The sequence below is a fragment of the Asterias amurensis genome, chromosome 4 (genome assembly GCF_032118995.1).
Source record: "Asterias amurensis chromosome 4, ASM3211899v1".
NCBI classification, from domain to species: domain Eukaryota; kingdom Metazoa; phylum Echinodermata; class Asteroidea; order Forcipulatida; family Asteriidae; genus Asterias; species Asterias amurensis.
This window is the reverse complement of record NC_092651.1, coordinates 4,255,388-4,269,571: the sequence shown is the minus strand read 5'-3', so window position 1 is coordinate 4,269,571 and position 14,184 is coordinate 4,255,388. Positions and strand designations below refer to the sequence as shown.

Below are 14,184 nucleotides of genomic sequence, written 5' to 3'. Positions count from 1 at the left end.
GGGTGTATTTATATGCAATCTGTAAAGAACTGTAAACAACGGAAATACAAGACCTGAAAAATTGTACTTTTTTTTTAAAACCCCAATTGAAAACTTTATAGGCAAGTAGAAAGCTAGATGTTAAGACCTCCCCACCTCCACCCTTGTTGAATACATGTCATTCTATCTACGTGTAGCAGTGTTTTTGTTTGGGGAGGGGTCCTAGGGTAGGGGGATTACAAATTGTACAATTTCTTTTAAACCCCCCATTGAAAACTTCATAGGCAAGTAGAAAGCTAGATGTTAAGACCTCCCCACCCCCACCCATGTTGAATACATGTCATTCTATCTACGTGTAGCAGTGTTTTTGTTTGGGGAGGGGGACTAGGGTAGGGGGATTGTATTTATATGCAATACATCCTGTTGAGAAAGTCTATAAACAGCGTGGCCGCTAATCAAAGCTTTAGAAGCAAGGCTGGAGTAGTGTTCTTGCACATGCTTTGAAGCTTCATAAATCACTGATAGGAAGACCGGATAGCCGCTAGTACACTCTGGAAGGGAGATAAGGCCTGCGTATATGAAGGCAGATAATCCCAGATTGCTAACAAGGCTGGTTATTGACAGTGACAACCGATCGGCCGAGTATGGCTTGTTTGACTCGGGGTGGGTGTCAGGAGTGGAACATGTTCTGTGGCGATGGATGAATGGTAGATCAGTGTGTACAAGTAATAGGCATTAGGTCGAGACAGGTTTCTTGTGCCTCGCCAGGTGTGTTGAAGTAAAGGTGCAACTGAGACCAATCTGAAATGACGATCTTAAAAGTTAAAGGGCCAGCCGTCGATTGAACGGTAGATCAGTGTGTACAAGTAATAGGCATTAGGTCGAGACAGGTTTCTGGTGCCTCGCCAGGTGTGTTGAAGTAAAGGTGCAACCGAGACCAATCTGAAATGAGGATCTTAAAAGTTTAAAGGGCCAGCCGTCGATTGAACGGTAGATCAGTGTGTACAAGTAATAGGCATTAGGTCGAGACAGGTTTCTGGTGCCTCGCCAGGTGTGTTGAAGTAAAGGTGCAACCGAGACCAATCTGAAATGACTACGTTAAAGTTAAAGGGCCAGCCGTCGATTCACCAAACTCTTCCTTACTTAGGATTAATCTTAGTTAAGTTCTGTAATAGAAGTTGGGATGCATTGATCCCAAGTTACTCGTCCTAACTCGAGATAATATTAATCCTAACACTTCAGGAAATCGGCTGCTGATACAGCATTGCTAGAAACTAAAATCACTAGCGTAGCAAGTAAGAAATTCAAAAGCTTACTGTATAGAAAGTTTATTGAGACACAAATCACCTGATAATCCTCCCATTTTTTTTTATAAGTGCAGCATAATATAATATGCTGTTTACCTAATGTGTTTATAACTACCTGTGGGTAGCCTTTGAGCTCTTCTAGTGTCAAAACATCAGGACGCTAACTCAAAAAAAAAAAAAATTAGAATGAGCTGTTTTTTGCAAATTGCTAACCCGCCAAAAGGACCTATGGTATAAATGAAAAAAAAAATTCAATGGCCTGACATTCTGATACTAGCAGAGTCTTTCTCAAACGCTAACACAACATTTAATGCGATAGGTCCTTTTGGTTGGTAAGCAGTTTCCAACAGCTAATACTATTTTTCATGCTTAAGTTTTAAAAGCTTAGCTGCTGCCAATCTCTGCCAATCTGACACAATCGACAAACTGTTCCGATTATAAACTCACAGGCTAGTTGAATTTTTATCTCTCACGTTTCTTGAAAAGGAAGTTTTGAACTTGAAGCACTCTTCCCACACCCAGCAATTCCTTTAAATGATACATTACCTGTGAGGCAAATGCCTTTACCTGTAAGGAAGAGACTTCACTTTGCGTCTGAGCTAATCAAATTAAGTTTGTACTTGTTCTGTAAGTTATAGGGGTGGATATGTCTGGCGTACTGTGTTAATTAACAGTATGTACAGGTAATGGTGTTTGAGCTACATAGTACCGTTCATTACCCGCATTACAGTGTCCATAACTTTGCTAGTTTCCCATCGATTTGTCTTCCTTTTTGAGGGCCCCAAGAGCAGGGCCCAATTTCATAGAGCTGCTAAGCACAGAAATTTGCTTAGCATGGAATTCTGTCCAATAAAAAACAGGATTGCCAACAAAATTTCCACAAGATTTTCAGGATTCAGCAAACATTAGCTGAATACCAGTAACAAGCAATGTGCAACGAATAGAAATTTTGTTGGTAATCCTGTTTTTATCAAGGAAGAAATTTCATGCTAAGCAATTTTTTGTGCTTAGCAGCCCTATGAAATTGGGCCCTGTTTATATCAGGCTGCTATCCTCTTTCTCACTTTCTCCTAACAAAAACAGAAGAAGTGATGTCCTTTTTGAGAAAGTGGTAATTTCTCACTCCAATATTAAAAGACTTCAGGTCTGAAGCCTTTTACTAGGCATCTGAATACATAGAAACTTGTGCAACAAGGGTGTTTTTTTTCTTTTGTTATTCTCCCGCAATTTTGATGACCAATTGAGTCCAAATTCTCACAGGTTTGTTATTTTATGCATATGTTGGGAGACATCAAGTGAGAATGCTGGTCTTTGACAATTACCAAAGGTGTCCAGTGCCTTTAAAACAACGAAATGGTTCCAAAAACCATCAGTAATGTACTTTGCCTTTTCACTTAAACAGGAGAAAAAAGAACGAGGAGAGCGTTTGAATTATGATAGTCCACTGCAGCATTCCTGAACAAAGTTTTCCTGTCATAATAAATCCTATAGCAGTGACCATTTTTATGTTCCGTGACATTTAAGAAGAAAAATGTTGGCAGTTCACATTGCTACATCATGAGAGGAAGTATCAGTGTACTGTGCCCCTTAGCACCACCAAGTCAGAGCTAGTTGTAAGCGTGATTCAAAAATGATTTAATCTTCCTGGACGTAAAAGGAAAAGAGCTCTCTAGAGTTTGTTTTTTTAGCTTGGGGTCGTCGGTTACATTTGTCGAGCTTGAGAATTACATCAATTTGGTTTTTGTGTGTATAGTTTGATGCCTTTTGGATGATGATGTCTGTATGCTGTTAAAGTTTTTAAAGTTCTAAAAAGTTCCATGTTTTCTCCTCATTGAACCCAAGTCTCGACATTCCTGGGGTGGCAGGTCTTTTTCTTCAGCTGCGCCTTGCATCTGGAACTCTTTACCACTTAATCTTAGATCTTGTTTTTGTACCACAAAATTCAAATTTCTTCTCAAAACTTATCTTATGGTAAAGGTTTTCAAGGACTAATTTAGTTGTGTCTGTTTTTCTTTCGTTTGTTTTGGGGTTTTACTGTGCCTTGAACACCCAGCAGGGTGGAGTTGTTGTCGCATTACAAGTCTTTGTTTTTATCATGTATAGCCTCCACACCATTTACACAAAATATGGGCTCCAACTATTGATGTAGAGTTAAAAAATCCTTTACTATTTTCAAGATTTTGACGTTGTGTTCCTTTTGGAAAGGCGCACCTGTTTGTGCAGCCACGCACACAGGCAGGTTATTACATTTAGACTGATTACCGTTCTTAATTGGGGTGTCAGGGGTGATGTTTTGGAGACTCAGAAACCCCCTTCTTCGAGCTTTTGGTCCCCCTCCGTTTTTTTCCTAGGAGGGGGTCCTAGTGGGGCAGGATTTGGCTAATATCCGTGGGGAGTTGATGACGTGGCAAGGGTTTTCTTTTTAATGTTACCTGAAAAAAAAAGAAGGGGGTATATGGTTTTCATTTGTAGTCCACGTTAATGGGTTTTGATACTTTATGTAGACAAAGTTTTTGGCCATGACATGAATCCCTACTCACTGTGAATGAAGATGTATGTATTATAATGTACCTGTAGAAGTTTCAGCTTCATTAATCGTCAAGTTTTTGAGAAAACAAAATGTGAAAATCACAGAGCAATGGTTTCAGGAGAGTCGTGTCAAAACTTTGTACATGCTAAAATAATGTTTGTCTCCTGATGAGACAACAATTATTTAAGTGACATTGTTCTACTTATTTCTCAAAAACTACGGCATCTCAGTAAGTAATATTCTAAGGGAAGCTTTCTACCATCATTATCTTCAAACCGTTTAAGTGTAATGTAAAGCTGTGGATTTTGTGTTTTGTGTCGTACAAAAAGTACTCAAACCCTTTAAGAGTGCCTTTACCGGTTCTGCTTTTCCAACGAATTGGGAAAGACATGAGCTCCCCGAAGACCGAAAGGCAACAGTTTAATCAGTTCAGTGTGTGTAGACTTGTTCGCGGACTTGTCTTTTATCGGCTCTGTACAAATGAGTGTTCTTGTTTGTACACTGTGGGCGGTGATGTCACTGGGTCTAAAATAGCTCCCTCTACATTGTGTACATTGCCTATCTGTGTCATTGGTCAAGTTGGTAACGGTCAAATGTTCCGTTGATACGCATGAGGGGAACGCTAAAGGTTATCGGAGAGAAATCATGTGGAGTTGAGGTTTTATAGGTCACAGTGAAGTAGTAGTCACTCGTTTTTAGAGCGTAACAATCTCTAATGACTCTGAATCGACATGAATGTTTTACTTGAGGGATTTGAGTCCTTTTTGTGCGACACAAAACACAATTGTCCACAGATTAACATTAAACTTACACGGTTTAAAGATAATGATGGAGGAAAGCTTCCCTTGAAATATTACTTGCTGAGGTGCAGTGGAGTTTTTGCTTTGTAATTTTCACCTTTTTTCCCCTCAAAAACTTGAGGACTAATAAAGCTGAAACTTCTACAGATAAATTACATTTCATACATTTTTTTGGGGACAGTGAGTAGGGATTCATGTTATGGCTAAAAACTTGATCTACAAAAGGTATCAAAACCCTTTCAAGTTTTGGAATAAAATCAATCCCTGTTGGTCTAAGGGACTGGCCTACTTTATACAGACGGTCTTAAAGACCAAACGTGCTACTGTACAGCACTTTCAAAATGTATTTCCTGACGCAAAACATGATCATGTAGTAATTTCATGATGCCCCTAAGAAAGGGTGGGGAGCGGAAGACATGGAAACTTCCTCTGTGTTGAAAAATGATACGTAACGATCTGATCGCATCCTCCTAAAGCTTATCCATCACCTAAGCCAAGACTCCAAACCACAACACCCAATCTTTAAGACTGACGCCAATTAATACATGCAGGTCCTTAATACTGCTCAGACAGTTAAGAAGATTTATCTGCTTTTGGCATTTAATCAACATTTTATTTGCCAGGGTGTTGGTGTAGGTAGCCAAAGTGCGTCAATTTGGTGGTGGTAGTAGGTCCACTTCCTGGCCACTAGCCCCGCCTACAAAATCGTCACAGAAATGAAACTAGTACGAGAAGAAAGCCCTTGAGATTGGCTTTCTGATGGTACATGTATAAGTCTTGTTCGAGGTTAGAACTATCTTTGTGAAATCGACCCTGGTGCAGTGAAAAGTTTGAGCAAAAAGAAATGTGGTCTCATGATGGGTTTCAAGATAGGTTTTATGCTAATAATTATTTTGAGTAATTACCAATATTGTCCCTGCCTTTGAAGCCAGAGGCTGTCAACAACTATTTTTATCATCTAGGACCAATTTTATAGAGCATGCTAACTTAGCATGTATGCTTTCCAGAACAAGTTTACCAGGGAAAACACCATGTCACCTTCTTTTGTTTGTGGTTTACTGGCAATCAAACATTTGTTAAACAATAATTATTCTCTGCTGAAGTCTCTATGAAATTCAGGGTTTGGTTATAGTGTCATATTAGGTCTGAATTTTTTTTAAGGGTTCATCAGAATTTAAAGTTCATCCTTCAACAAGCCCACCAAGTTTGTCATATAAATTAGTGGATGTAGACTTGATGGTTTTGTGCCCACTGTCCTGTCTTTTACCCTGTTTCCTGTGGTTCTTAGCAACTGGGCTAGTGGCATTTATGACATTTCCTGCACCTGGGCTATTTATTTATACCCCCTCGCTTGACCTTGGCATTGACCTTACATTTTACATAGGGCCAAATGTCTAAGACCTGCAGAGAAGAAAGACTTGTCTTAGGGCTAGATACCGCAGTTGGTAGAGCGCCGGCACATTAATCCGGAGGTTGTTGGTTCGAGTCCCACCCTCGTAAATTTGTCTTTGTTCAACACCAAATCATGTATCAAAAATAATTTGTCGACAACTTCAAGAATTTTGTTTCTTTTAAAAAGAAAAACTTACAAACAAAAAATAATAATAATTTGTGATCGTCACGATTTTTTGTTTCTTACCAATTCTGTAACGTTCCTTTAACTTTAAGATAAAGCATTAATTTTAATCTCAACGTGATTGAGTTTGGTTCACTCCTTATAACAACTGTTTCCTATCCCAATTATAATCATTAATGACCTGAAATGAGTAAATAGTAATCACTTGAATTTTAATAAGCTATTTTCCCGGTTTGATGTAAGTAATCAAATATTCTGACTTGAGCACCGCATGTTCTGAGACGTCCTACTATCTTGACTGATGAGGTAAACACCATCAAGGAAATATGTGCTAAAATTCAAGGATGTTCGTACAATGTCAGATTCAAACGTGTGAAAAAAACCACCTTTTTTTATTGATAAGGTTGATTTCAGTCTGGACACAATGATTGATTGTGGAGTAAGAGTTGTTATTGAAAACAAGTATTTTGTAGCGCGATAACTTTTCTCCATCGTCTATTTTTTTCTTCTTGTTCCTTTTTTTTCTTCTGGTGTTGAAATTAATCCCCAGTAATCTGGTAATTGTCAGAATGATTTTGTCGATTTATAAACTTGTCGGGTTCACTCCTCGGAGCTAAGGTACTCCCATGAATAATTCCTCCGAAAAGGCACTCGATTAATTTATGCCTGTCTTAGTCTTGGACTCCATCAAAATAAGATGGCCTGCACTGGTGAAGTTTCAGCGCTGTCAGATCCAATCTCTAAGCTAGATATCATTAAACCAGCAGTGATGGCACCGTCGTACCTTAAAAGGTAAAGTTTCCCAAAGCCCTTGTGATTGGTCAGGCTTGAGTGTCTATGCGGTACATAGTTGAGTAATGGTCCATCTCCCTCCCTCACACCACGGTGAGCTTCGAAGCAAGCGCAACACCACCACTAGTCCGAAGACGAACCCCACTGAATTATACTGTAGCTGGCTGAAAACCATAAGTCACGTCCAACGGATGAGCCACCCGAGAAAAGGAAAAAATATAGATGGCTACTGTCAACGCTTCTCTCTCACTCCTTCTGTCTATTTATAAAAACATGAGCTGGCCTGGTTGCAATGGGTCCTGCATGTGGCATTAGTCAGCAATGTGGCACGCTGGTTGGTCATGGTACCCGGGCTCATGGGGCTCGTTTCCTGGCTCGGGAGCTACTGCGTTTAACTCCGCGACTGATGTCGGTGGTTGTCTTAGCCTCCACTACCAGAGGCTCTGTAAAATCACCTGCTCCAAGTTGGCGGCAGAGCAGTGTAGCGTCGAGCAAACTTCACGGGTGAGTACTAAAAGTTTTCTTCAGAGAAAGAGGGTAGAGTAATCCAAATTTGGTTGACAAGTGCTAAGGAACTTTTACAAGACACCCTGTCTGGCTGTTGCATTTACAAGTTTAGGGTACCATTAGTAATCTTTGGTAGAGGGAGTATATATCCAAACACCTTTTTGATTAACATATGCTAAGGAACCTGTACAAGACACCCTGTCTGTCCTGGCTGTAGGGTTTACAAGTAGGGAACAAGTACTAAAAGTTAACTTCAGAGAAAGATTGTAGAGGGATTAATCCCAAAACCTATTTTGATTAAGTGCTATGGAACTTCTACGAGACTGCTGGGCTGTTGTGTTTACAAGCTTAGGGTAAGTACTTAAAGTTATCTTCGAGGAAACGAGGGTATAGGGACCAAACCAAACACCTTTTTTTGATTCACAAGTGCTATGGAACTTCTCTGAGACTGCCTGGCTGTTGTGTTTACAATTTTAGGTTGAGTTCTAAAAGATATATTTAGAGAAAGACGGTAGACTAATCGAAACACCTTTTTTTATTAACAAGTGCTAAGGAACTTGTACTAGACACCCAGTCTACCCTGGCTGTTCCGTTTACAAGTCAGGGGTGAGTACCGAAAGAAATCTTCAGAGTAATCTTCAGAGATCTTCCTCTGGTAGAGGGATTAATCCCAAGACCTTTTTTGATTAACAAGTTCTAAGCAACTTGTACGAGACGCCCTGTCTGCTACACTGGCTGTTGCGTTATACAAGTTGACAACTTCCAATCGTAGTAACTCCCTGTACTGCACTTGTACATGTTGTAGGATTCAAATTTTGACTGATTGGCAGTTCCTGTAATAAGCAAAAGTTGTTCCTTGGACGGGACGTTCCAATATTTGGGTCATACCATTAGATCAATTTTCACCTCCTACATGTATCTCGGACGATACCTGTTAATTTTTGTTTTCATACCACTGTTGTGAACCACGCAGGTAAGTTCAAAACTTGCATCAGAAAGTGTTCAACTTCTTTAAACTGCATGTAAGGAAAGTTTTTGGTGGCACTTTGGATCTCCTAAAGCTATTGGACACCTTCGGTAAACAGTATTGTCCAAAGGCCCACACTTTGTGTATCACAACTTATATATAAAATAACAAACCTGTGAATTCTTTTGTTCTGTTTCGAAAGTGTCCAATGGCTTTAAAGTACAGTAGGGTTTGTAAAACAGCTTACGCTAGCAGGCTTAATTAATTACCATCGAGATGAACACTCCACAACCAGCTTGTGAAAGCTTCTGGTAACTAACTTTTACTCACAAGAAACAGTGGAAGTGTAGTTTGAATGCGGTGATAAGCAGCGTTACGAAGTTCGGCCCAGATAAGAATTTTAAATTACTAACTTGATGCCCAAAAAGGATTTCAACAAATTGCAAGATAAGTTCTCAAAAGAACATAATCTACCCAGAAAGACTATATATTCATGTGTTATCACAATCCTATGTTCTAGTTCTGATGAAAAGTGTGTACCGTGTTAGCCAGGTAGCTGTTTTTGTGAAGTTCGTTTGTGTTTATAAAAGTAAGTTTCTGTGATTTTGGAAACTCGATGAAGACAGGGCTATGAGCTTTGAGGAAACTTGCCTCTGCTGATGAGTTCAAGGCTAGAAAGTTTTAAACTGGCTGATGTTGGACATTTCCAAATCTGTCTTGAGGAAGGAGGTATCTGTTTAATATTATCTCAATTTATTCAAATGGCTGCTCTCTGGTCTGTTTCTCGAAACCCGGTCCCAGAAGTTCCTTAAGTTCCAAAACTCATGGGGTCACATGAAGGTTTCTCTTTCTTACATTTCTGAGAGCACTATTTTTAGACTCCGGTATGGGCTCTCTCTCTCTCTCACTTTGGGCACATCCAGTACAAGCTGGGGTGCATGAATGATGTCAAAGAGGTGTAGATTCACATTAAGTGAATCTGAGTTTTCATCTTCTTATTTGCTACGAGAAATATTGTTTATTTCATAGTTTACATGTGGCTTGTCAAAGTCCACTTCACTTGATGACTTCGTTATACGATAAGGTACAGTATTGTTAAAGACAGTGGACACTATTTGTCAAACATTACTATATTTTGTCGGAGGTCCGGACCTACGACAACATCTTACACTAGCGGAAGTTTTGACCAAGGACGTGGGCTACATCATCATGTGAAAGGAATCCTTGTTTATTGAACGACGTCCTAGGTGAAAATGCCCATACAGCGCATGCTATTTTGGTTGCTATCTTGTCCAAGGTGATCAGGGGTGGGTTTCAAAAAGTTAGGACTAGTCTTATCTCGAGTTAGGACCAGTTACTCGTCCTAACTTAGGACTATCCATGCAATTTGTATATCTCCTAGGACTAGTCCTAAGTTAGGACTAGTCCTAACTCTTTGTGAAATCGACCCCTGGATTACCAATTCATCATATCACTCTCATGTCGCAGAAGGGTTGTTAGTTTTTTAACTTTGCAGTGGGTAAAGCTCACACAGTCAGTCACGCATGGTGATAACAAATAAACAATCCACGCACGTAAATTTTGTAGCAAGGGACCCTGGCTACATTTTGGCCGTGTGAAAAGGGCTTAAGACAACACTTGACATCTCCACATGTTTTACATTTTTCTTTACTTTGCTCAGTTGATAAGCGCCTCGGAATAGACAACTTAAATGATGGCACTGTACAAATGCCTGATGAGTGATTGATTGATTGATTGATTGATTGATTGATAGTACATAAGAGGTTTTTCCCCCCATTACACTTGATTCCTTTTTATAAAACTGTTACATTGCGTGTCGAGTTTATGACGAAACTGTCTCTACATCAGTTATGACTTAAAATGTTGTAACAAGATTTGCTTTTTCCTTCCTCTAAGATGTAAGTACGACACTGTTTTCCTGTCAACAGTAACTAACGATGCACACAAGTTTCCCTGTGACTTTTGTGGTTTCAAAAGAAAAAAAAACACCAGGCAACTGTTCTACACAGAAGAGATTAAAATCGCACCCCTCTATTCATTGTGTTTATAACATACATTAGGATGTGGTTAGTAAGAGACTTTAAGCTGACACAACAGCTGTCGAGGAACTCTGAGTCTCGGACAAGTTGACACAATTCATCTGGAGAGGGGGGATGATGCGGAACGTTTCTTCGTTGTTTCACTTTCTTGGGAGTTGGCCGAGAAAGGAGGGTGGGGTGTTGTTGTGGGGTGACTTTTTATCTGCGAGTGTGGGTTGTGATGAAGGATTTTTTAAATTTAGTTGTAAGTTCACTTCCCGTTTTCCAGCTCCATATTTAAGTGTTTCTGTGAAAGCATCTTCTGCCAACTCTAGCTGATTCTGCGGAAAGTTCTCTTAAAATGAAAGGATCGTTCCATGTTCCAACACATTTGTAAATCACCAAATGGAGTATGGAAACTTTATAACAAATTCTTTTATGGTCCAGTAATCCATCCTTTCATACTAAACATCCTTTGTCCTCGCCACTTTACTCCTATTGGTTCATAGCCACCAATTGTTTCTGAAATAGAAACTTTGATTGGCTGTTATTTCCCCGCTTCTTTCTGGATCCTTCCCTTAATCCCTTTCCCCTCTCTTTTTCTATAAATGGATATGTATTTGTTTGTACTTGTTTTATGCCTCTGAAGAAGGTCCGGTTTGGATCGAAAGCTAAGGCCATCTACCCTATTCATTATAATAACAAATTCTTATATACATTGTTACGCATTTCACAATAAACTGTATCAATGCGCTTTACATTAGACCCCTGGTCATTGGGCCAATAAACATCTCTTTAATCTTTCTCATCTCCCAAAAGGGAGTATACAGCCCTGAGCTGCCGTGGCGCTCCAAAGGCTTTTTCATTCACATTATCAACCTCTACCCTCGCAGGTACCCATTTATACCCCTGGGTGAAGAGAATCAATTATAGTAAATTATCTTGCTCAAGGACACAAGTGTCACGACCAGAATTCGAACCCACACTCCGGTGACTTAGCATCAGAACTTGAATTCGATGCTCTTAACCACTTGGCCGTGACACTCTATTATGTTGAATATCATTCTAAATATTGTCATGATTGTTGGACAAAATCTCCCTGGTTGCAAAGATGCAGTTGTTTGCAGCTCTGTAAAACGAATAGTGCAGACAATGGGCTGGTTCAAACTCTTTCTTTTCTCTAGGTTTATTGTTCTTTGTAGTGGAAGTTTGTGTGTGTGCTTGTTCAAAATTTTTGTTAAAATGGTGCAAAAAAAAAAAAAGTCGCAAGATTTCTAACTTATCAACATACCATGCAAGTTTGCAGATATGCGCAGACTTGCATAGTCTGTTAAAAAACTGGAAATCTTAAGTCTTGTTTCCATGCTTGATCTTACCATGGAGGAAGAAACCTTACTTAGTTGTTTTCATGTAGATTGTCAATAAGATGAGTAAGCTAATTTGAATCTATCACAGTCAAATTTGCAATAAGCAGTTTCTTGAAATGGAGCCTAAGTTGTGTGTGTGTTTTTTTAATGTTTTTTGTGTGTGTGATCGTCAATATTGTGTGCTTACATGTAGAAGGTTGAGATAGGACCCCCTGTAGGAAGTGTAATGTGACTTCCCGAACTAGGCGCCAGTACGGGATGTAGTCATACAGATTGAGTACGTATCACCCCCATGGGGGTCGCAGTTGCAGCTAACTCGCAATGAAATAATAACCTGTATGGATCAATCCCAATGCATCTTCAATAGGAAGGTATGACATTGCTCTTTTTTTGTGTGTACACTGTACATGAAAGTCTGTAATTGTACTTGAATCTTATCTCAAGAACTACATGTATTAGAGTAACAAGTTATGGATGTGTTGCAGGCCTGAATGCTTTTTGTTGAAGGGGCAAGGGCACCAAGGCATTTTCTCCTTTGTAAACAGTCTATGAGGGAATTGAAATGTTCCATTGGAGTATTTCAAGGGCAACGAGGCAATGAGCAGGGGGCTTCCAGGCAATCGCTTTTGTAGCCTCTGTGAAGTATCAGGCCGGATGTTGTGCAGTATACACTGTGTATGGTGCCCTGTTTTTTTTTTAGAGACCCAGGCCCAGTTTCATAGAGCTCAGTGCTAAACAAAATTGCTTAGCAGTTGTTGCATGCTGTGATGAGGTCCATGGCGTTCGCCTCGGGTGCCATTGTTATGTTGTCATCTTCAAACATTATTTACAATGAGTATGCATAGTTTTATAAGCAGACGAACAGTTGTTCAAATAAGAAACAATTCGTCACTGTTCCCTCGAACCCACCGTTGTTTCGTACTAAGCACTGGAAATCGACCAACGCTGGGAACGATCAAGGTAATGTACACCAACTCATGTTACCCGCCGCGCTGTGCAGCCATGGTATATGCATTTTTGTTGCACGTCACATGATTGGTTCTCGACCAATCAAACTTCACAACTTGTTACCGAGGTATAACTATCACATGGTACATGACGTGAGATGGTGTTCTCAATGTTTGTCATGTTTTGTAAAAACATCTGGTAACCAGCTTCTGTCGAAGCAAGGAGAAGGGATTTTGAATTGTCAGAATGGTTTTCTAAATGCTCTCTTTTTTTCTGTTCTTTCTTGTGTTTTGTTTCTAGCAGTACAAAGACGACGTATCAGGACAGCACGATGGGGTCATAGTATACAGAGGAATCAGAAGCAAACACAAGGTAAATATTCCCCATGAAGGGGTCAAGGGTCAAGCTTACTTAGCTCACCTGGGTCCATAGAGTTATATTATAAGAACTAGAGGGCGCACTGGCCGTTATACGCGGCCCGGCATGCGTGCATGTGGCCATTTTCTAAGTTGACAAAACAGCATCGCACAGCATGTGTTTGTGCGGCCATTTTGTAAGTCGACAAAACAGCATAGCGTAGCGTTTAATAAACACAAACTCCAACGTGTGTTTCATATTCAATGCGCGTGCGCGTGTCTCCTTGCAGTCCTGTCGCGTTTGTGCAAGCAGTTCCATCAGTGCGCCCTCTAGTTCTTATATATAACTCTATGCTTGGGTCTCAGAATTCATCTCTGCAATTACCTATCTTTCTGAAAGTTTGTACTTACTCAGCGCCTTGAGTACCTTGTTTGGTAGATATGCGCACTATATGAGACTTTGATATTATTATTATTATTCAACATTCAGCTGAAACTCACAAGTTATGCTTAGCAGATTTAGGTTACCAGCCAAAATTTCATTAAGTTGCGTGTCGTGTTATAGGGGTTGAGAGTACCGGACTCAAGCTCTGGTGTTTCCAATCAACAGTGTGGGTTCAAGTCCCAGTCATGACACCTGCAGCTGATTTCCCGAAACTCTAGGATTAATCCTATCTCGAGTTAGGACGGGTAACTCATCCTAATTTGGGGTTAATCTTAAGGTCTGCATGCTACAATGCAGAGTTGGGACTCGGCTTAAGTCCTAAGATTAATCTTAAGTTAGGAAGAGTTTGGTGAAATCGACGGCTGTGTCCTTAAAGGCAGTGGACACTATTGGTAATTACTCAAAATATGAATTAACATGAAACCTTACTTGGTACAAGTAATGGGGAAAGGTTGATGGTATAAAACATTGTGAGAAACGGCTCCCTCTAAAGTGGAGTAGTTTTCGAGAAAGAAGTAATTTTCCATGAATTTGATTTCAAGACCTCAGATTTAGAACTTGAGGTCTCGAA

The 14,184-nt window shown here is 39.9% G+C and overlaps 1 protein-coding gene across 9 annotated transcripts in view; it reads left to right on the top strand.

Moving 5' to 3' along the window:
- Nucleotides 1-14,184, top strand: part of LOC139935833 (uncharacterized) — a 107,887-nt gene that overhangs the window by 63,634 nt on the left and 30,069 nt on the right. For 7 of the 9 annotated variants that reach the window (XM_071930432.1, XM_071930436.1, XM_071930435.1 and 4 more), the window contains one exon: nucleotides 13,113-13,184. In XM_071930432.1, the coding sequence (XP_071786533.1) occupies nucleotides 13,113-13,184 (72 nt within the window). Of the gene's footprint in view, nucleotides 1-7,269; nucleotides 7,489-13,112; nucleotides 13,185-14,184 lie in introns of those variants that run through there. The other 2 variants (XM_071930434.1, XM_071930431.1) reach the window with 2 other exon arrangements.